The sequence below is a fragment of the Melampsora larici-populina genome (genome assembly GCF_000204055.1).
Source record: "Melampsora larici-populina 98AG31 unplaced genomic scaffold MELLAscaffold_40, whole genome shotgun sequence".
Classification (NCBI taxonomy): Eukaryota; Fungi; Basidiomycota; class Pucciniomycetes; order Pucciniales; family Melampsoraceae; genus Melampsora; species Melampsora laricis-populina.
Window position 1 is genome coordinate 815,301 of NW_006768804.1, and position 22,575 is coordinate 837,875.

The window sequence follows — 22,575 nt, forward strand, 5'->3', positions numbered from 1 at the left end:
TCAAGAAGATAATCTACAAGCCATGCGCACTAGTCGCAAAAGACAGCAGGTACGCATACCATACTCCCTAGATATTGGCGCATCAAGCAGACCTATGGCGTATACAACAACCTGCACATCTCCACAGATCACCATCTAGGATTTTGGCGCGCAAGGCAGCCGATGGATCTCACTTGACGGAGCATCAAGAGAAGATGCTGGAAACGAAACAGGGATAAAAAAGGGCGGCTAAAACACACCATCAATCGGGACGCCTTGTTCAACTTCCTTAAGACCCACATGTTGAGTACCTTTACGACGAGATTCTTCCAACCTAAGTCTTTCTTCTTCTCTTCTTCTTTCCAACTTTGCTAACTCTTTTGTCTTGAGTTCCAAAGGCTTGATATCCGCCGAATCTGATTGGGTATCACCATCATCGCTACCGCTCTCACTTCCTTCACCTTCAACGTCGTCTCCACCCTTCAAGTCTCCAGTATCTTGACCCGGAGCTATAAGCTCATCCGTCTCATCAGGAATTCCAACTTGGCCTTGATGATCTTGTACGTTTTGAGTATTACTTGAGGCTTCGACTTGATCAAAGTTAACATCCGTTTTCAACATTCTAGACTTTGCTCGTTGTAATCTTCTTGATGCTGGTTCTTTTTCTTTGGCTAACTTATCAACTTTATTTTTATTTGCTATTAATAGCTAAATCTTTCTTATTTTCATTCATCCAGACGGATTAAATAAACCGACAGAGAAATGAAAAAATAGTGGAAATGAGGAAACGAGCATCTTGAGAATGTGAAAGCAATTTTTTTATTTTCGAATGCTCCGCGCGGAGAGATCAAGAAAATAAAAAGAGACTCCCAATGGCAGTGATCAAGCGTTGAATACTCGTATTGGTCTCAAGAAGCGGCAAGTCAGGCTTCAGCAAGTGTATGGTGGCTGGCCTGTTTACATTATTCTACTGGCACTTGGGCAAGTTCTTGGCGCCACAAGTTTTCAGCTGTCTTTGTTAGGTGGGACTAGTTCGCAGCCAACTTTTGATCTACACGGTGAGTCCATTAACTCTTCATGTGTATTGTTTGTGCGGCTTGATTCTGATGAGATTCTAAATCCAACGGGCATTGGCTGTGTGAAGATTATCGGATCGATCTGCCGGTATGCTTCGAACAGCATCGAGCCAGCTTCTTGGTATCTTTCGATGCCGTGGCTCTTCTCATAGCCTCAAGTTTTTACGCATTTGCTACTGCTGCTGGATTCCGCGAGTTCCCTTTTGCAGCGCTTCTATCACGGATCACATCTGACTCTGCACATCTGGTGCTTTTCAAAGTCTTCTTCGGCATCAATTTTGGAGAAGAGGCCGGAGGAGCGAGTGACACTTGGGTTTTCAGAGCTTGTGTTGTCTAGCTCGTATCTTTATCTCATATGTTTTGTACGTTGGCTTGGTAAGTTTAAACTTCATCCACGTCAATTTACCTTGTGCTTGCCCTCGTTGACTAACCTGATTTTCAATGCTAACCGACTTACTACCGCAGCGTACCGGGAAGGGTGCCTAACTTCGTCAAGACTCTGTTCAGGCGGAAACTCGCATTGTGCTAGCTCTCTGCTGAGATTCTCCGTGATTACTGGCTGTAAACATCTAAGACCTGATCATCACGCTATGATTTCAAAATACTAAATTGTATCTATATCATAAAGCTCGGGACTGTATGGCCAAAATTGGTCATCCCTGTGGACTGGTCACGTAATTCCGTATGATCTTGTTACAAACTCTGAGCCGAGTCTACGTAGCACGAGGAGGATGTTAGACCTTGCACGTTGCCAGTGTGTTATGTAGACTATAACACAATGTTTCTTACTTCATCATCTGCACTCCCTATCGTTATGCACAGTTGTAAGTATGTACATATTTCATATTTGTGGAATTCGTGGAATTTAAACATGTTTTCCATTTATCACACTTTTACACATCATGAGGGTGTTTACCAATCTTACATAGCCTCACATTGGATTGCAAGTTGGACACTGCGCTTCTAGAATCTAGATACAACATTTGACCACACGTAAATCCACTTTACCAAGATCTCATTCCTTCTCACTTGATTCTCAAGAATTAAGATACAGGCGCTAGATACAGGACCTCTTCATGCCAAAATCAATGCAGCACAACTGCTGCATTTCTGATAGATATTGAACAGAACTCAGGGTATATGAGACTCACTCTCAGGGCAAGGATGTAGCGGAAACCTGTGAGAGAAGAACGCCTGGGGCTGAGGCACGGAAACGGCGAATGAGCGCTATGGGGGTGGGGGTGGCGATAGGGACCATGATTAATCATCATGACACACCCTGACTTGACCTGACCGTGGCTTGCTCATGATAGGTTACGTATTGCATCGGCCACATTTCTAGACAACGTATCCAGTACGTTTGATTATGCTTTTTGTGTTTCACACGTGTACTCCCGAAGTCATTGCTGACAACAAAATCCAGTCACAATGGTCATCTTTCATGAACCTGTTTTTTCACAACAAATTTGTTGTACCCTGTTGAACCTCAAAGTCAAACCCCTTTACAGACCCTGTAACCGATGATCGCAGTATGTGATCACTTTTCCCTTCCCTGAAGCATTTCACTAAGACTTACAAAGCATCCGTAACATCCGTGATTTGCTCTTCCAGGATATATATTCTCATCGTGCCCTGCTCCAGCGTCGAAGTACCTCTCCCTCCAAAAGACTGGATTTATCATCACTTCGGAACTGTCGTATCACCTTTCATTCATTGCGCTCAACCCCCACGTGTTGTCCACTACTCCTTTCAGCGGAACTGTTGCTAGACCCACCATTCCATCTGGCATGTCTGAATCCACCTTGACAATCGATGAATGTTTTGATTCACCTCAGCCACCCAGGACTAAATCTGAACGCCTAGTAGTCACAGTTAAAACCCAAGGTTACACTCTGAATGTACATCAACTCAAGGAAGCTCTGACCAGAAAGGGCTATCCGAACCTAAGCGATGCATCTCGTATAACGCTCCTCATTGCAGACGGTAAATAATCCTTTTAATTTGTATTAACACCATTCTATGTCAAAACCAACCTGACTTACCTCATCTGCTTTCCATAGGTCCAGGGACATTGTTGCCCGATGACATGATGGCTGCAGAAATACCAATCAATTCCTACATCTTGGCCTTGGTTTCGCCAAATTCCCTCCAAGCTACGCGACTGAACTCAAGAAACGGTATTAACTTGCCTTCCATCTTGTTTGTTTACACCATTTCATCCCTCAAAACTTTCGTGAAGATGCCAAATTCGGTGCCTCTATACCCATCAGGAGGTTGGACAGCATTCAATCTCACTTGGAAAGTAGACTTATTAGAATTATTCACGTATTTCTCACGGATGGGCTTCAATGCGGACTTGGTAGTTGAATCTATTCGTCAAACAGATGAGGCGTCTCTTCGTGATGCTCCCTCCGGTACTTTGAATGATGTAAATACCCATTGGAAAGGATATCTTGCTCCTCACACGATGTTGAGGCTTTCCAGTGCTGCTGAACTTGACAGCTTATTAGCTTCTCAAGGTCATTACCGTCACCGGTGTGCATCTGAATTTGAGGTAAATTTTTATTTGTCAAATTTAAACATCAAAACCTGAGCTGACACTTTCTTATATCCATCCATTAGGTCGAGAGTGCCTCATGTTTTTCTGTGAATACATTTCGTAGCACTTCGACTGTTCGATGTGGACCAGATGGATCCACTCCTGCAGTGTCTATGGGCCCCCCATCTGTCATCATGGCCACTCCGTCAGAACACGAGTCAGCCTACGATGACCTTTTCTGCCAAAACTTTAATCAGTCCGTAAGAGTAAGCGCCACCGCTAGTGTTGACACCCATAGTAGTCCAGGCAGGAGTCTGCCTGATCGAGGTGATGAATCTCATGTGTTGCGCCATGAACCGTCCCTCATGTCCATCCAAGTTACCGACTTGCGTCAAGTAAGTTTTACATCTTGCCTTTTCTGTACATCCTTCTCGCAATCCAAGTCCTCATGTGATGAATATCTTATGATCTGTAGACAGTCGACCAATTGACTCGGCAAATGGAACACGTGATGGGAGAATTCCAAGGATTGCAAGAAAGACGAGTTTCACTCACAATGCAATTAGATAGCTTACATCAAGAAAACTTACATTTAAAAGAAGACTGTCGTGCGGAAGCTCAAACTGTTGAAACTTTATTACAAAGCTTTGGTGAATTAGAAGCTGATAATCACGCCACTCAAGCTGGGATCAGGGCAGAAGTCCAAAGTGTAACTGTTGTTTCAACTTTCCTAATATAACACTTTGAAAACTAACATGATTATATTCAACATTGCACAGATATCCGAAAACTTATTGGGAGTCGTCACTTGTCCAATATGTTATGAACAATACGGATCACTATCGACTGACACAGATAGAAGACCGATCCACCTGTCGTGTGGTCACATCTTCTGTGCATCTTGTCTAGATTCAGACTGGAGAGCTCGCTATGCAAGTGGGAATCTTGAGCCCCATCGTTGCTTCAATCGTTGCGACGCGGTGGATCCTGATAGACTGGGTGAAGTTTACCTATTGGAAGAGGTTCAGGCAATCTTGGCCAGATTGGAGTCTTTTTAAACAGTGCTGGGTGTACCAACATGTGCCTGTCGCCAATGTATTAGTCTTCGATTGTTTCTGAGCGGGGACATTCTCCACAATTTCTACCTCCGCATTCTTTTGGGTTCATGTGTATGCTGGGTTTGACCAGTGAAATATTTCTTCTTGTTGTTGGTTGATTTTCTGGTTCTTTCTTCACCGTGTTTGTCCAAAGTACATAAGCGCTTGTACCACTTGGGATATGATTTGAATTGCCTTGCATCATCAAAAACTAGGGTGAGATTTTTGACAATGGACAAGATTCGACATTCCTGACAATATTGTATTTTAGCCAATTTCTTACGCTTGTTGACACGGGGCCTCTGTCGTTTGATATCATCATGATCTTATTCCTTGATCTTTCGAGCTCCCACTTTTCTCCCTTTCATCATTTGTAAGAAAAACAATCACCTTTTCCGTCCTGGCTTACCATTTCTATTTAGATGCCTATGAGTAATCGACCTTTTGTGGTCCTTTTGATTTGAGAAATGTATTTACACCCAAATAATCCCTTTGACTCAGTGTCAGCCCAGCTGAAAGGAGTTGAGAGCAATAACCATCATATCTTGAGAAAACATTCAATGTGTCGTCCTTGAGTCTGACAGTGTGTGTTTTTGTCTTAGGGGCCCACACCATGGCACTCCAGTCGGCCAATGGCATGAATGAGAGGGCGTGGCAGAGCCGTGTGGTACTATTTTCAATCAAAGGTTAAAAAATAGCAGAAAAATATGATTGCAGGGTCAAACAAGAGCCCAGATCGTCATATGGATATCAGCTCTGTTTGAGTGCATACCAGTCCTTTGGCTAATGGCAAGTTCTTGGTCCAATTGACTTTATCGCCTTTATCTGTAGATTCTGGTGAGTTGGTAAAGAGCGCAATACCATCAATCCGTCACCAATCTCTCATGTCATATCGTATGGAAAAGATTCATTGGGAAGAAATTACACCCATGGCCAATGGCAAATGTCAACGCTTCTGCTAGCCATGGCACTCATCACTCGTTGCAGTGATCAAGACCATCTTTACCTGTATCACAATACACGGTTCCCTGACCTGAGGGTTTGTATGGGCCCTAGTAATCCCTTGATCCCTTCTGGTCAACGTAGGGGAGCAGCTGCGGCTAGATCACCAAACTTATAAATAGCATTTCACTTCAAGTACGGTAAGTCCTCCTTTCACAACCTCTCCGCAAAATTCAATCAAGCTGACTTACGAGTCCCCTATACATGCACGACTCAAGTGCAATCAACCCTTCCGACAAACCTTCCAGCCCTACCTCTCCACCTCCACTCGATGAAGAGTCCATTGCCCCATTAAACTCGGCGGAAACACATATGCTATCAAAGCTTGGATCCATGCCGATTAGTGAAGAAAGTTGGAAGGAAGCTTTGGCCACCCATCAGCAGAAATTTCTCTTGCTCAATACTCAAGACAATCATACACTTCCCAGGACGGCTCCGGCGACAGAACCTCAAGACAGTTATAATTCAGTGGTGTTCCAAGACTTGGCATCCCTCGGTCCCCTGTACTCCGCTAAACCTCTCAAGCCCAAGCCAGCGTTCCTCCGGCTCCTTCCTCATCCCGACAGCACATCAACCCGGAAGAATCCTACTTTGCCTCCTTTGAGTATCAATCAAGCCGCAAGTTTGGGGTCTGTTGACCGCGAACATCATCCCCAGTCTGACAGTACAATCGGCTTCAATATGTCTTGTGCACCTTTCAATCCCCTGATTCCATCGCTAGATTCCGATGGAGTTCTTGACGGTGGAGGACTCGATGGGATCTACGTACCAACCTTGTCGTCCCCTCTGTTGATAGATTTAGGGAACGAGTTGATTTCCTTGTATTCCCCAGGTGAGTCACACAAACTCCATATGCAGGGAATGAGACTTACTCTGTCCCGTGATTTGGTAGAATGCCCATTCAGTAATCTCACGTGGGATGAGATTACCCCCGCCACTACCTCCTGAAAAAACAGACTCATTCGACTTTGCGCCTGGTTCAACCATGTAAACCACCTCAAGCAACCCCTCCACTTTGCCTAGAACATGATCTACAATCTATACTACTGTAGTTCAACTCTTGACACAATCCCAAAAGGGTAGTAGCATAGCTCTCAGTTGATGTTTTGTATTCCTTCTTTTGAATCTCAATTGATGTTTGGTATTCCGCGTTTCTGGAAAGAATATGACATTTCTTGTACATTTGATCTCATTGTTGGTAAAGAAGAAAATTACAGCACACTCATTTCCATTCATCACTCGCCACACTTCCATCTCATGTTTGCTTTATGTTCTTAGATATACAAAATCAAATAACTAAAATCATGCTTCTGTTTTTTGAACAAGTTGCCCATGAGATTTTCAAAGGGAAAAGAGCTCCTCTGAGGGTGAAGATATCAGGATTGCGGAACACTGACATTGAAAACGTAATTTGGGGATTCAATTTTGGTTCCAGGCTTCCCCTGTCAATTTTGGGTATGCGGTCAAGCCTTATGAAGAAGGACTTTTATCTTTTCATATTTTTCATAGACGATTTCTACAACAAAAAACAAAAAACATTTTTTTTTACATTTCCACAAAAAAAGAACAACATCTCATCTCGTCTGATCTAATTTGAAACTTTTTCTTTTTCCTTGTCGAATTGTACACATCACATTTAATGATTTTCATCATTGATTCGATTGATTCATAACTAAATTTTCCAAAGCTCAACGAGATGGGAAGTTCTATAATTCTAACTCTGTTTGATCTGTTTATTCGAACCAACACAACATTTCATGACCAGTAACTTAACCCAAGAGAAATCCAACCAAGACATAAAAGAACGACATACCTCTACAATCAAATCACCAGATCCAAGACTATCATCAGGTCCAACAGCCACTCTAGAAACCTTACCACCTACTGGAGCGATCACATTTTGTTCCATCTTCATAGCGGACATAATACAAATCGGATAACCAGCTTTAACTTCACGACCTTTCTGTACTCTGATTTCAACGACGACTCCTGCCATGGGTGATCCAACTGAACCTGGATCTGCAGTGGCCTTTTCTCTATGAGCTGTCTGAAGAAAATTCAATTGATTTTTTGTTAGCTTTTTGTTAGAGATGAGAGGGATGGTGTGTAAGCTTACTTCAACTGCTGCATTACGTTCTTCTACTTGTACTGCTCTAGTCTCTCCATTGAATTCAAAGAACACTTCCCTGACTCCTGTTTCCGGACTATAAAGTAAAAGATTGATGAAGAAGTGGTGAAGAGATAAGTGATGATCATTTTTTTTCGGAATCCACGACAAAAAAGAACCTACTTGACTGGTCCAGAAGCCAATAATTTCACAATTAGTGTCTTTCCTTGTTCGATCGCGATGTGCATCTCTTCATCAACTTCAGGTTTGGCAAGGAAATATCGGGCTGTTGTTCATCATCATTTTCACGTTAGCTTAATGTTGTCTATATTGTTAAGCGTTTTTGGTCAAAGAATACGTACTAGGTAAGATTGACAAGTCACCATACTTGGTCAAAAAGTCTTTAAATTCTTCATATACTTTAGGGTGCATGCAGTATGATAAAACGTCCTAAATACCAATCCAACCAAAAAACAAGAATAGTCATCCGAAAGACCAACAAATCTAGTTTATCCGCTCTTGATTCTACATCTGATTGAGTAAGCTTGTTGGAAACTAAGAATTGCGCAAAGTCTCCAACTACTTTTGATGATGGGGTTACTTTGACTATATCACCACATAATAGATTGGGATCGATCTGCAAATGACCCAAATTAGTAAGGCGATAATGTGATTGGATTCGAGAGCGATTACATAAGCTTTCTTCACAGCTGCCCATTGTGTACCAATACCAAGTTCTTGACTTTGGAAAATCAGGTTAGTGTATTGACCACCAGGCATCTCATGTCTACATTTTCGCACAAAGCGCATATGGTCAGTTCCTCAAAAGATCATTTTGACTAAAATCAAAGTACTCAACTCATAGACACCAGAGTCGCTAGCTTTCACGTGAGCATCGAAACTTTTGTAAAGCGTTGAACATTGAGACCAGTAAAGCTATCGAAATAAATTTGGAATTTGTAAAGTCAGTAAGATTATGCGAGAGGATGAGCGGTCAAAACGAAACCATGATTCAAAGCTTGAATATCATCATGTCGGATTCCGGTTCCGAGACCGTTTTGTTCGAGAGCGGCGCAGAAAGCACCCATTGCGCATTGGATTTGTCATACCTGACATGCTATCGATTGCACAATCCACTACATCAGCACCTGATTCAGCACATTGTAACATGGTCGCAAGTGAGATACCAGCGGTATCGTGAGAATGAACGTGAATAATGATTTCTGGATATTTTTCACGTAAACTACCGATTAAGCTGTAATATAATTCAATCGAATCAGTTTTCCGGAAACATTTGACGTCTATACACAAAGTGACTCTTACATCTTTGCAGCGCGAGGTGTCAATGAACCGGCCATATCTTTGATAGCAAGCACATGAACACCTTCAGCAACTAATTCAGCAGCGAATTTCATATAATAATCTTAAGTATATTTAGTCTTCTTGGGATCTGCTACATCACCAGTATAACAAATCGTAGCTTCAACTACACCTCCAGCTTTTTTAGCAGCATCAATTCCAAGTTTCATATTTTCTAAATAATTGAATGAATCAAAGACTCGGAAAATATCTAATCCATTCTCGACTGCTTTCTTGGAGAATTCGTAAATCACATCATCAGGGTAAGAAGTATAACCTACTGCATTCGCTCCTCTGATTAAGGTTTGAAGTGGAATGTTAGGTACTAATTTACGAATCTTTTGTAATATTTCCCATGGATCTTCGTATAAGAATCTCATCGCTACACAAATGTAGCTCCGCCCCAACATTCAAGTGAGTAAGCGTTGGCTAAAGCGTGACTGGTTTCGCGAGCAATGTTGAGTATATCGATCGATCGTAAACAAGTGGCTAATAGAGATTGATGCGCGTCTTTCCAAGTTGTATCCATGATCAAACATCCTTTGTAATCACCAACTGCTTTGGCGAATGCAGCACGTCCTTGAGTCTTGAGAATGGCTCTCCAGCCTAGTTCACTTGGTCGAGTCACATCTAAAGGCATCTCGGGATCGGTTCGGTGGGCGAAGGGTGGGATCACAATTTTGTCTTTCAAACCAGGTTCATCTTGTTGACCCTTGGTACTACTTCCGTTGACAACCAAGTCACCAAGATATCCAAGGAGTTTTCAGCTCGGTTTTGACTGCTGATCAAGTGAAACAAGGCTGGGGTATCATCGGTGAACTGGAAGGAAGAAAATTGATACACAATGAGCACCTTTGCAGAATCGAATGGGATAGAAGTCATCTACAACTCATAGTGGTCCAGGTTTGACAGGCTACAAAAGTCTCATGAGACATGACCCTGAACAGGAAAGTAATATTGGTCTTGACTCCTCGGATTCGAAATTCCTGGACATTCAGTTTTCGGAGTACAAAACTCAGTAACTGTTCCATAAAGCATATGAATTTGATTATAGAAATCTAAAGCTAAATCAACAATCCAAAAAGAAAGAAATTGATCATGAGGATTAGGCGAATTCGGTACTTTGAGGAAATATGAGATTGTGACTTACTATTGACAGCTAACCATTTATTTAAATCTTCTCCTTCTGGTAACATTACAGCTGCTCTTGAGTTTCCAGAACCAAGAGTTGCATCTGCATACCTATTTAAATACGGTTTAGACTATTGTAAGTTCTAAAGAAACAATCAACCGATTTTCTATAAGTGGATTGAAGTTTGCTAGGTTAAATCCAACAATCAATCACTTTACAAGTTTTGATGACTGATCGTTGTTTACCACCTAAAGCCTGAGTTCGAGTGGAAGATAAACCACAGAGAGCATAAGCAGCGGCGTTGAAGTAATCTAAACGTTCGGTCCAAGGTTTATCTCGACAATGAAAGATCGTACTCCAAATCCAAGCGTTCATCCCAACAAAGGTATTACCGAGGTATAGGTTTCGTCAAAGGCCATGAATGAGGGATGGTATGTTTCAATTGATAGTAAGAGAATAGATAAGTAAGTAAATTAAAGATACTAAAGAGAGCAGATAAAGGTTCCTGAATCCCATGCCAACGTTTGAAAGGCCATTTGCCATGGAACTGTACAATTCTACCAGGAGGTAAACCTTCGAGTTCGACACCAGGAGTCCAATCTGGTTCATCCCACCAACCTTCGAATGGTTGATCAGGAGGAGCGATTGCTTTTGGTAGCTTTAAAACCTTTTCGGTTAGATCATGCATACATCTATAAGAGCAATCATCAGGAGAAGTCCAATGAAAGAGTCGAAGTAATTGATGAGGATCTGAGTCGACGATATAACATTGCCTAAAGTTACATTCATTAACCCCGACGTTGATAACCAGGTGAATAATCTCCAGGTGAGGCTTGAATCCGCCATAAGAATATAAGTAGGATTAAGGGATGAGTTGGATGTCGTCGAGGATTGAACATCTAGTCCAGTGCCTTGAAAGATCGTTTATTGAAGTAGAAGCCTGTTGGATCAAAAACTGAGGAGATCATGAGGGAAAACTACCGTGATGGATCAAATTAAGAGTTCAATGAGTTGACCAACCTAGATTTATATGCTTTGCTGAGGATCCCTCTTGATATTCAATGCTGAGCTTGAGATTGTTGTTGATGATGAAGTCAAAGTGAGTTTCAGTTGATCAATTGAAAAAATGAAATTCCATTTAAACTGAGTTATCTGAAAACTCATTAAATTATAAGCTGGTATTGAAAAAGTAGTTTAACTTGCAATCCTGAAAACAAAATCAAAATGCAAGATTACAATTTGACAAAATGCTCGGCTTCGAAATTCGACCCGCAAGATTGAGATGTTACATTCACAAAGTAAGTCTCATTTTGTCTATCCAAACCATTACGATCTTTTGAATTTTCAAGCTGACTATCTTTCGATCTTTAGTTTACATTCTCAACAATCTACGACTAAAAATCTTTACACTGATACACTCAATTTGGCGCGTACATCTTTTCCGCTCCGTCAATCTGGTCCTATATCTGATGAAGCTCAATTACGTGAAAGAACAACACGACTTTGGGATTGGCAAGTAAGTAATATGTCTTCCTTTGTAAATATACTCAATCTACTTTCGAATGATGTTCCATAAAATAAACAGTCTGATCGACCAGTTTGGACACTTCACGATGGAGCCCCTTATGCGAATGGACCGCTTCACATGGGTGCCGATTCAAAATGTTCTGCTTTTGATGACTATTTGGGTTTTAAATTGGTGATATCATTTGCAGGTCATACTCCGAACAAGATTCTCAAAGATATCATTAATCAAGTCAAACTCCTCAGTGGTTACCGTATCAAGTAAGCTATTAATCATCTTTTGAACAGCTCAAAAATTTGTATACTAATCTTTGATCGACTCACTTGTTCTGTCATAGTTATGTGCCTGGCTTCGATTGTCACGATGTACCAATGGAGCTCAGAGCCGTCGAAGCCTTACAAGAATCATCTGAAATCAATCACTCAAATCCAATCACCATCAGATCCTTAGCAAGACAGGCAGCTGAGACTGGAGTACAATTACAAACGAAGGAATTCGAAAGATTATCAATTTTGACTGTTTGTTCAAAGGCTTGGCGGACTATGGGTAAGATACGAAGCTCCTACCATCTCTCGTGTTATATATATTCTTGAATTTCAACGCGTTGATCTATTGACTATAGATTTTATGCCTTCTAGATCCGAAATATGAGATTCAGCAAATTCGGTTATTCGCCAAGATGTTTAAAATGATTACATTTATCGCTCCTGCAAACCGGTTTATTTTCAACCTTCCTCCTAGTGGTCTGGACCACAACGCCTTGGACACTAGTTGCGAATCAAGTAAGAATCTCTTCAAGACTCTGTATAGATCCTTCTATAGTATTAATATGTCATTTCTTTGTTGTTATCTCAATTAGGCAGTTGCACTCGGTTCGGATGATCAGTACTCTATGGTCAAAGATACTCGTAGCTCATCAAGTAACGAGTTACCGATATTTGCTACTAGCCGTCTTCCGCTATGGCAAGAGATATTAGGAAGTGTAGAAAGTCCAGTCAAAGTCGTGGGCGAGCTTACAGGTGGAGTACCCTTTCAAGAAATCCTCTCCATAACGTCTGCCTCATGCGCGGTCTTTTTGCTCACAATTTAAATTGTTTGTATTACTCTCCTGGACACTTCTACTCCCCTCCTGTAATCTATTGGATAGGTCAGGAGCTGAGCTCGACAAGTTATACTCATGATTTCACTAATTGCGAACTTCCGACCTTTGTGGCAAAGCATGTCACCATGAAGACTGGATCAGGACGGTAAGTCTTGACGAATGATCTAGACACTCCTACGCGCGCAAAGAGGTTGATTTTGCGTTAGTAACGGTTTAGGAAAACGTCAGGCTCGACCTTCAGATCCGTTTGCATTAGTATAAAAGCGAACAACGGATAAAGAGGTTGCTTTGGCAACTAAAGATAGGCTTGAAGATCTTTATGACCTGAGTGAATCAAGGAATTCTGATCCTTATGGTACGCATCATTTCAAAAGCCCATCAAATGCCTCTAGTCCGATTCAAACTTATCATTGAATTTTTGTCACCTTTAAACAGTCACCAGTCAAAAACTAAGAAGATCATTTCGGAAAGAAAAAGCAGAACTAATAGCGAAATCAAGAAGTGACGATTCTCTTCGTAATTGGTATTCCTTACCATCAAATCTCAGACTAGACGAACCAGATCAACCACTTTTGTTGGAAGAAGCTGAAAAAGCAAAGACTCTGATCCGTGAGGGGCAAGCAAAGATAGAAGCAAAGCGACTCAGACTGGAAGCTGAAACAGGTCTTCCATTAAATAATAAACGAGCTCCAACAATTTCAACTCCATTGGCTAGTTTACAAGACCGATTGACTGCCAATACTCGAAGAACTCTCGACCCTTTTTTATCTTCTTTGTCTTCTCGATCTATTGCAACCTCTCGTCTTCGCTCTTGGCTTGGTTCATCTCATATTGTCGTCTGGCCTACACTCTCTAAATCATCATCTAGTTCTATTCTCAAAGCGCCGACCCCTCAAAAACCCAAGCTGGAACGCAAGTGCAGCAAACCTATCAAGATACTCACAGAGTACGATAGTGATTGAAATTATCATGTCCATTTCTATCTGTTTTGCTTGCTCTTGGACATATCTCATGTAAACGTTTTCAACAAGCTCGTATTACGCATATGCATTTATTCAGACAACTATTCAGCGCATACCCTTCTTGAAAGTCTTTCAAAATCTAATTCAAGCTGGTCCTTTATCATCCAAGGGCTAGATTAACATAGTTTCAGAGGCTCGCCACCTCAGGCTGTAGATTGTACATATAGGATTAAGTAATCTCAAGGGTAAATAATTGTCGCGTGTTTACTATAAAGACATATTCGCATGTATCACAAACTATGTATAATTTACAAATCATTTTTTCCTGCAAAATTGCAATTGTCGCATGTACAAAGGATTTGACAGTTCATCAACCTTGCCTCTTTGATGAGTACTCACATGATTGCAAAGATTATCAGAAGGTAAGAAGCAATACTGCAATAGTGTTCGTGAGGTATAAATTCCTGCTTGAGCAGACAAGATATTTGCAATCACAAAAGATTCAAATTCATCGGCCGATCTTGATCATCTTGGAACTGTTTGCAAAGCCAGTTTGGGGCAGAAGGGTTGAGTTCTTATACATAAGCTTTTTTTTGCTGATCAAACTTCAATCTCAATTTTTTGTTGATAGTAGAACTAGTGTACTTGTTGCGGAGATTCAAGCAACATTTTCTAGGAATAATTGCACTCTTAGGACGCCCATTGAGGCGGAGGTTAGTGAACAGAACCCTCAATATAAATGCTCTGGACCAGAGCAGGCCAGAGCCCAAATCTGCAAGAATCATGGCAATGGTTGAAAGAGTACAGTTTTAAAGATGATGATTGTTGTAGCACACTGGCTGTAAATGATTCCTTGTATTTCTTCAATCCAATCGAGAGAAGGGTAATAGCTTTGCTAAGAATTCAAAGGTGAACAAAGGAGATTACCTCTGGAGAAATTGAGATTGACAAGTCAAATAAAAAGAGTAACAAGATAATTAGTTGAAATATTTTTGTTTAGGGAAGTGGAAGTCACTGTTTTTTGCGCTTGGATGAAGAAGCAAGTTGCTTCTTCGCTTCTCTAGCCCGTTTTTTCGCCTCTGCAGCCTCTGCTCTAGCAGCTTCACGCTTGGCAACACCTGTCTTCTTATTTTTAGTTTCGTCAGAGTACCACTTGACCATCACTCTCCTCTTCTTTGCCCATTCTTCATCGGACTCCCCTTTTCTTTTCTCTTGGGGGATACGTATACGATTAGCAAGCGCGGCTGAAATCTGACAAGACGATCCGTAGCGAGTAATGGCCGAGGTTTCAGGGTTGTCGAGCTCGCCTTCTGCGTCAAAAGCATGGGACTGGTCTGTGTAGTGCAGGATCTATGTTGACGTAAAAAAATCAGTTCTTTTATCAACTATGTATGTGATTTAATATTTTGTCTTACCTTCACATCCCAAACCAACTCGTAAATGCCGTCGCAACCATCAAAATCGACTTCAATTCCAAATTCTGGTATTATAAATTTGGAACCCTTTACGTCGCCAAGATACTCCTCTCCACCGAGTTCATGAGGTTCCCCCGTAGCACGCTTGATGCGGCAGTTCATTCCAAACGAATACCTTGACAGATCGGTGTCTTGGTGAGACTCATTGTAAAAGCAGTCCTTGGTGACCACCAAGTTTGAAGCAAACACTTCACCGCTCGGGGAATCTTCCCACTCTAACTCGTCGAATCCTGGAACGTGAACTTCTTCTGCAAGCTTGCGATTTGATTCAAATGCACGCAAGGACAATGTCGCAAACCTGTCCGCCCAAAAGTCACGAATTCGACGGAATTCTTGTGTCAAGTCCTTGTCTGTGTCGATTCGTTCGTTGGTGTATGAGATATAGGGACACAAAGCATAAACCCCTTGAGAAATTTTGAGGTCAAGTCAGACTACTGGATTGGAGATATATCAAAAAATTGCTCAAATAAACACATACCTAAGGATTTCCCATCATCCATTCCAGGTCGCCATCCGCAGCATCCCATCCAACCCCAAAATTTTCCTTCATCCTGTAGCACTTGGATCGAGTTGTGTTTGTCGCATGGAATCCTGTTGTTGGCTAATTGAAACGTTGTTGATATCGAATGCCAGAATTCCTCCTTCAGCTCTTTCGACATGGAATCGAATCGGGTGCAGCGCACAGCTAGAATCAATGAGTTATCTTCTTTATTAATTACCGCTGTCGTCCCGAAATGAAGCTCGACGATTTCCCTTTTTTTCTGTTCTTCTGGATCAGTTATCCGGTGTCGAAAGATAAACTTGGTCTCAGGTGGGAGACCAAGTTCTTCAGCTAGGGCTCGCCTCTTGTCTACTCTCCCCTGGTGCTTTTGGGGAAAAGGCGTCCCAATGTCACGCTCCTGCCTCTTTCTATCACGATATGCGATGGCGGACGGCTTGGTCTTGGATTTAGTGTTGGTCTGAGGTGTACCATTTGCGGCCCTTCTGGCTCGGGTTTTGCCTCGGCCAGCCATGAAACAAGTAGATTAAAACTAGATGACTATTGCAGGATTGATGAGTGCGTTTTTATCTCTGTATGTTGATTTTGAATTTGATAAATAGAAAGATACAAAGTGAAGTGATTCAAAAGAAAAAGAAAAAGTGTAGAAAGAGTTTGAGGATACTATAGGATTGATTAGATTTGTAAATTGGAAGTTTGATTTGTATAGATTCAACTTTAGATTGGTTTTTGATTTTAGAATTGAGTGCAGTTGCTTAGGATGAAGAAAGACTTGAGAATGTGAGTTGAGAAATGAGAAATGAACTGATAAGCTGAGATGATATGATAAAACCCAAATAACGAGTCGAATCAAGGCGACTATAATCACGACCAGCAAAGGCTAATTAGTGTCGTTTTCAGTATCAACCGCCAAAGGGAGAAATTCCTTACAACGCCTCCAGTATATTTCTTCGAGTTCGTTTTGAGAAGACCGGTTGAACCGTCGGATGGGTTTGTTCGGAGGGCAGCGATGAAACCCAGCGGATGGAATCGAGGAGGCGGATGTTTGATGTCGAGAAGGCCTCGATTCGTGATGGCGGATTCTGATTGGCGAGGGGAGGAGAGACTCGTCACTCTATGTTCTTGGACCCCACTACTAGCATATAGTCTTGTAGTGTTGTTTGATTACATACCTTGACTGGTTACTATCCGTCTCTTTAGACTTTACCTGGTCTAGTTTTACATACTCTTCATCATCAATTGAACCAAAACAACAAACGGTAGTCAGTCAATCTTATCGATCCGGTCTTTGATTTGGAACACTCCCGCTGCTCACCTTAGCGTCTCGCAGTTCTCGTACGTCACTATCAACAACATAATACTCTTTTCTAAACTTACATTTTTTCTTTCCTGAAATCTTGTTGATTTCATTTGATTCAGGAGACCACAAGTTCCTGATCATATCGGAGAAGATGAGGCTGAAGAAGACATTCCTACGAAATCATCGAATGCTGCTGCAGGTGGTGCGGCTGCCGAAATCGCGGGTCATCCAGTTAGTAATCTAAAATTCAAATTTACCGTTTGTGTATCGGAAAAGAATTAACCTGTCTTGTGATCGGCTACAGCTTTTAGCTTCTTTAGTTCAGTCTCGTTTTAATGGCCTTGTTGGTCGTTATTCTGGTTATATCGAATCCCTTCCTGCACCAATCCGACAACGTGTCGATGGCTTGAATGGTATTCAAGCTGAACACGCCGAGCTCAAAGCCGACTTTCAAAAAGATGTACTTGAACTTGAAAAGAAGTACGCACATCGATATGGACCACCTCTTTACGAACGAAGAGCCGAGATCATTGCTGGTAAAATTGAACCTTCATCACAGAAAATCGCAGCGGGAATTAAAATGGAAGAAGATGAAGAGTCGGATGATGAGGAGTCTGGAGATGATGCTTAAAATCCAAAGCGATCTGCTCGTGTACCTCCTACTGCTGAGGAACTGGCTGAATTTCCCAAGGGTATTCCTGAATTCTGGGTTACCGCTTTAAGTAACCATTCGGTATCTCTGATTTGATCACCGAAAGTGATGAAGCTGCGCTCAAGCACCTTGAAGATATCCGAGTCGCCTATCTCGATGGCAAGCCCGGCTTCAAACTTACCTTTTCTTTCGGTCCAGGGGCTAAGGAGTTCTTTGAAAACGAAAATTGGGAGGAGACTTACTATTATCAGGATACTGTGGGTTACGCTGGTGATTATGTTTATGAAAAAGCTGAAGGGACAAAGATCCTTTGGAAGACCGGTAAAGATTTGACTGTCAAGATCGAAACCAAGAAACAACGAAACAAAAGTAGGTGTCTTTCATTTATTTTCTTCAATACACTCCTGAAACTCATCATCTCATGTGTTTATATTACAGACACAAATAGAACCCGAGTGGTTAAGAAAGTGATCCCAACCGACTCTTTCTTTACCTTCTTCAGTCCACCAACTCCGCCTGCTGAAGAAGACAACTTATCCGAAGGGGAGCAAGACGATATCGAACAATGTCTCGAACTGGACTATCAAATTGGTGAAGATCTGAAGGAAAGGGTGTGTCATCACTTCACCTTTATTCCTTTGCACACTCTTGCCCATTGCTTTTGTTTACTTCTTTTCGCAGATCATCCCACGGGCTATTGATTTCTTCACTGGCAAGGCCTTACGTTTCGAAGAGGGTGTTGACGATGAACTATTGGATGAGTTTGATGATGATAACGACGATGATGATGATGACGACGTAGGTGTCCATTTGATTACTTGGTGTATCATTCTATGTTAAGCTAACTACATGACTTGTTGTCCTACAGGACGATGACGAGGACGGAGATGCTCCTGACCGCTTGGTTGTCCCCGGCGCTAGAAAATCTTGAAAAACCCCATTCCCCCAAGTGGCGTTACGCCTGCTGGTAACCAGGATCCTCAGGTTCGTGAGCATCTTCTTTTGTGCAACAGCGTGGAACAATCAAGAACTGATAGGTTAAGTTTGATCAGGAATGCAAACAGCAATGATTGCTAAAAGATAACTTGCGATATTTTTGATGTTACTTGAAAATGAAAATAGTGCAGACACGCTCTTTAGCTAATCAAAACCCATCTGTTCATTCAGTTTCTCTGAATAGCTCTGAGATTTGTGGCAACCCAAAAAAATAATTGTAATCTTCAGTTTAAAAAAACACGTTTATAAATGTTATCCTTTTGATCCGACATTTTCACCAAGTACAGCTTGTAGATATCTCAAACTGATTGTGGTATGAATATGCTTCTGTTTTGGTCTAAGTATTTTGTGCGTTTTTGATTGCTTTTCGTAGTGAATCATCGAAAAAGAGAAAACCGAAAAGACGCGTAAGGCGCATGACAACACAACATTAAAGCGCGATCATCACAAAAGTAACTTTGTTTTGGTTTATTTCATTTCCTTTATAATATCAAATTGATGGTCTTGATAGATCATCGCCACACTCTGTCAATCTCAATCAAATCTGGATTAAAGTAACTTATACCCTTCAATATTATCAAACGAAGATCAGTATGTTTAATCGTTATCAAGATTATCAAAAAGACCAAATGGAATCTTCAACATTGGAAATTGAACGAATTCAAGCATCACAACGACAAAGAGGAAGAAGAAATCTTGGGTAGAATGACAAAAATTGAACAATTACCTCAATTGGAATTAATCACTTCAATCGATTCTCAATTTCAATTTCAAATTAAAGTTCATCCTCAAGTGGAATCTTCTTCTAGACATCGTAGGACTCTAACTCATTTGGATTCCTCTAACATCGTCAGTTTAGAAGATATTAACTCCCATTCATGGGTAAGTTCGATTTTCTAAAAACGTTTATCGAAAAAGAATAGTCACTTACAATCAATTAATGATTCTTTTTTCTCTTTCACATAAAATCTGTTCTACGATCAACGTGTATGTTTAGTACTCACTTTCAAAATCCATTTGTCTCATTCTCAAGACTCATTAGTTTGCCTTTATCTTTTCCTTTCGAAACAGGTTTTGATGAAACTGCAGCCATAACCAACGCACGAGGGCGAACTTCTCGGCCACAGTTATATTCAAAAACAAGATCCAAAGAATTTACATTAAGCTAACCAACTTTATCTAGACTAAGCTCCTATGATTTATTCATCTTATCAAAAATTCGGTCAAGCTAGATTGATCGATTATAACCAAGTTTGGAAATATACAAGCAGATTATGGTTGTGGAAAGTTGGAGATTTATGAACTTCCAATGACCAATCTAATCAGTTTCGTTTGTAGAGAAGAAATGGAAAGATCTGCAATCGGAAATGGATTTATCCCTCAAGCTATTCGATGGGATTGCTAATCTTTCAGTTGGATACTCTATTATAAACAGCCATCAAGTCCATCCATTCATTCGAAAAAAACGAAAAGAAATAAAACAAATTAATGGTAAAAGCAATTAATGGTTTGGATCTTGGGGGTTTGTTATCATAGCTGCGATGATTGGTTCTGGAAATACACCACCAATGCAAGTACCTAACCAAGGTTAAAATTTCTCATTACTTTTTCTTTTACAAAACTTTATAGAAACTATTAATCTTTGATGAATTGGGTTTTTGTTTTGGTTTACAGGTAAACATATACTCAAGAGTATCACGTTAAGATGAGTCACATCAGATCAACCTGAGTTGAAAATAAAGTGCCATTCAAAAAGTAAGCAAAACAAGCTCTAATATGTTACAAAAAGAAAAAAAGCCTGATAAATAGGTTAAGATTGTAAGATTGATCAAATTCAAAATCAAAAAGCTTTGCCCATATCATCTGAAAAGAAAAGAGAAATGAAAGAGATGCATTTTCAATTTCTTCTATTGGATGATTTAAAAGGTGAGTATTTTTGGAAATATATTTGACTGTTCTTTGCAACACCTACCTCTAGATGTTTGTTGTGATACTGATCTTTTGGCTCTCGTCTTTTTAGTTATTATTTCACTCCAATGGGAACCTGTGGCGCCGCCAATGAAGGATTTTGAAAAATTTCGGAGAGGATTTGTTTCAGTAGTACACATAGAAGGAAGAGGGATTTGAAAGACATGATGATTTTTTTCATAACCTAATGCATTGATTAAAGATCACTCCTTGGTGTATCCTTAATTTTTTCTTCTTTTTTGAAATTGTTGTTTTGGACTTTTTTGGGAGGGCAAGGATTTGAGGAATCAGTAAATTAGATACTTTTTTCTTGAATTGGCATTTATCAGGATTGTAAGATTCGCACGTCAGAATGAAAAACTTGAAGGACTGTATACCACTCGCGAGCTATGAGGGGAGTAGATCAGTCGGTGTCAAGCGGAATGAGGTATGAGAAAATCTGCTACATTGTTTGGGTAAAGCGGCCTGCGCGTGGGGCCAGGGGAGAATTCGTAGGCTGGACTTGTGTTGTGTGTCGTCTTTGACAACTAAGTACTCCCGCAGAGCATTGAGACGGCGGACAGGGGCTGATTCATTTCGTTGGACGTGGGTACAGATAAGGCAAAGCAAAATTCACAATTGCCTATACGCCTAAAAGAAAGCAATGCTGACTGGGTTGGAGGCGGCTGAGGGTTGTGTCGGAGGTTTTGTAGAATGAAATGCCTCACTTCTAGACGGGTCTTGCGAAATGTCAGGGTGCATCAAGGCAACCATGTATATTGGAGAAGTTATGGGAGCCAATTCAGACCAAAGTTCTGTCAAAATTCCTTGACAGAATTTGGATTCTTTGAGTACACTTTTCTTGGTTGCTGAAATTCTGCTGAAATTCTGTCCCAGAATTTTGATTCTTTTGTACCATTTTTGTTGGTTGCTAAAATTCTGCCGAAATTCTGTCACAGAATTTTGATTGTCTGTACACTTTATGTTGGCAACCAAAATCCTGTGGAAATTCTGTCACAGAATTTTTGATTGTTTTTGCATCATCAAAATTCTGGTCAAAATTCTGTCGCAGAATTTTGTTTTTTTTGGGAATCAAAATTCTGAACCAAAAAAACTCAAATTCCTTACGGAATTGAACCATTTGTTTGTAGTGTAAAAGACTTGAGCAAATTGAATCGGCGATGGACCACTTCCATTGATCGTTTTTCTATTTGGGAATCGGATCAATCAAGATCACACACCCTATATCATCCTACTGGGATTGTATGCACCGAGGTAGACCGAGCCACTGAACTCCTGTGAACAAAGAGCTGATCAGCGTTGATCACTCGAAATGAACATCAGTTCTGGATGTGATGTAGATCATCCAGCCTCTAGGTCTTTGCCTGGGAGTTGGAATTGCGCGATCTTTCGAACAAATTGACAAGTGATCTGAGCTTGACAAAGTCCCACGCTGACGCCCGCCTGCGGCGAGGCTTTTTTCATCCTGAAAGTATCTCACTTCGCTGTTTTCTCCATCCCCTCGGTAATTCGTCTTACTCTCAAGCAGGTATACTCATCTTACATTCTCATTGAACACATTACCTCTGGTGAATATCCTTTCCACATCTGGTTTTCGCCTTGTTTATAATCTGAGATTTTTTGGGTTCTTCTGATCTTTCATGGTCATTTGCTTTCATTTTTCAGAGCACTATTCAAGCTTCCAACTTCATGTCAACCTCGCACCGAACAAAGACTTTATGTACACTGGCTGTCGGTCTGGTACTACTGCTCATTCAGGCTGTGAATGCGGACTCAGTAAGTCACATTACCTAACCCTGAAATCA

The 22,575-nt window shown here is 41.0% G+C and overlaps 11 protein-coding genes across 11 annotated transcripts; 5 read left to right on the plus strand and 6 right to left on the minus strand.

Moving 5' to 3' along the window:
- On the minus strand, positions 1–600 carry MELLADRAFT_66229 (uncharacterized protein; the record flags this gene model as incomplete). The annotated part of the gene is made up of 2 exons (XM_007414003.1): positions 1–92; positions 240–600. The coding sequence occupies 2 exons, from the start codon at positions 598–600 to the stop codon at positions 1–3; spliced, it is 453 nt and encodes a 150-aa protein (XP_007414065.1).
- Positions 601–851: 251 nt separating this feature from the next.
- On the plus strand, positions 852–1,392 carry MELLADRAFT_91238 (uncharacterized protein; the record flags this gene model as incomplete). Its single annotated transcript, XM_007413990.1, has 3 exons — positions 852–867; positions 918–1,037; positions 1,091–1,392. The coding sequence occupies 3 exons, from the start codon at positions 852–854 to the stop codon at positions 1,390–1,392; spliced, it is 438 nt and encodes a 145-aa protein (XP_007414052.1).
- Positions 1,393–4,382: 2,990 nt separating this feature from the next.
- On the minus strand, positions 4,383–5,042 carry MELLADRAFT_72751 (uncharacterized protein; the record flags this gene model as incomplete). Its single annotated transcript, XM_007414002.1, has 1 exon — positions 4,383–5,042. One exon carries the CDS (start codon positions 4,894–4,896, stop codon positions 4,693–4,695), a length of 204 nt encoding a protein of 67 aa, XP_007414064.1.
- An 855-nt stretch (positions 5,043–5,897) lies between these two features.
- On the plus strand, positions 5,898–6,684 carry MELLADRAFT_110008 (uncharacterized protein; the record flags this gene model as incomplete). Its single annotated transcript, XM_007413991.1, has 2 exons — positions 5,898–6,525; positions 6,599–6,684. The coding sequence occupies 2 exons, from the start codon at positions 5,898–5,900 to the stop codon at positions 6,682–6,684; spliced, it is 714 nt and encodes a 237-aa protein (XP_007414053.1).
- A 723-nt stretch (positions 6,685–7,407) lies between these two features.
- On the minus strand, positions 7,408–8,066 carry MELLADRAFT_38448 (uncharacterized protein; the record flags this gene model as incomplete). The annotated part of the gene is made up of 3 exons (XM_007414001.1): positions 7,408–7,740; positions 7,810–7,897; positions 7,984–8,066. Coding segments are annotated over 3 exons (504 nt in total), but the record flags the coding sequence as incomplete, so codon positions are not given.
- Positions 8,067–9,340: 1,274 nt separating this feature from the next.
- Positions 9,341–10,158, minus strand: MELLADRAFT_72753 (uncharacterized protein; the record flags this gene model as incomplete). The annotated part of the gene is made up of 1 exon (XM_007414000.1): positions 9,341–10,158. The coding sequence occupies one exon, from the start codon at positions 9,797–9,799 to the stop codon at positions 9,542–9,544; it is 258 nt and encodes an 85-aa protein (XP_007414062.1).
- Positions 10,159–10,545: 387 nt separating this feature from the next.
- On the minus strand, positions 10,546–11,376 carry MELLADRAFT_72754 (uncharacterized protein; the record flags this gene model as incomplete). Its single annotated transcript, XM_007413999.1, has 2 exons — positions 10,546–11,246; positions 11,312–11,376. The coding sequence occupies one exon, from the start codon at positions 10,977–10,979 to the stop codon at positions 10,680–10,682; it is 300 nt and encodes a 99-aa protein (XP_007414061.1).
- A 170-nt stretch (positions 11,377–11,546) lies between these two features.
- On the plus strand, positions 11,547–12,714 carry MELLADRAFT_75443 (uncharacterized protein; the record flags this gene model as incomplete). The annotated part of the gene is made up of 7 exons (XM_007413992.1): positions 11,547–11,589; positions 11,663–11,807; positions 11,877–11,940; positions 12,007–12,076; positions 12,154–12,362; positions 12,455–12,598; positions 12,676–12,714. 5 exons carry the CDS (start codon positions 11,937–11,939, stop codon positions 12,696–12,698), a joined length of 450 nt encoding a protein of 149 aa, XP_007414054.1.
- A 2,177-nt stretch (positions 12,715–14,891) lies between these two features.
- MELLADRAFT_110012 (uncharacterized protein) lies at positions 14,892–16,368 on the minus strand (the record flags this gene model as incomplete). Its single annotated transcript, XM_007413998.1, has 2 exons — positions 14,892–15,002; positions 16,039–16,368. 2 exons carry the CDS (start codon positions 16,366–16,368, stop codon positions 14,892–14,894), a joined length of 441 nt encoding a protein of 146 aa, XP_007414060.1.
- A 246-nt stretch (positions 16,369–16,614) lies between these two features.
- On the plus strand, positions 16,615–19,055 carry MELLADRAFT_78762 (uncharacterized protein; the record flags this gene model as incomplete). The annotated part of the gene is made up of 10 exons (XM_007413993.1): positions 16,615–16,634; positions 16,755–16,844; positions 17,118–17,189; positions 17,274–17,385; positions 17,459–17,766; positions 17,913–18,175; positions 18,245–18,417; positions 18,488–18,604; positions 18,675–18,790; positions 18,859–19,055. The coding sequence occupies 9 exons, from the start codon at positions 16,615–16,617 to the stop codon at positions 18,735–18,737; spliced, it is 1,218 nt and encodes a 405-aa protein (XP_007414055.1).
- A 62-nt stretch (positions 19,056–19,117) lies between these two features.
- MELLADRAFT_91246 (uncharacterized protein) lies at positions 19,118–20,207 on the plus strand (the record flags this gene model as incomplete). Its single annotated transcript, XM_007413994.1, has 3 exons — positions 19,118–19,150; positions 19,415–19,684; positions 20,055–20,207. The coding sequence occupies 3 exons, from the start codon at positions 19,118–19,120 to the stop codon at positions 20,205–20,207; spliced, it is 456 nt and encodes a 151-aa protein (XP_007414056.1).
- Positions 20,208–22,575: the final 2,368 nt, after the last annotated feature.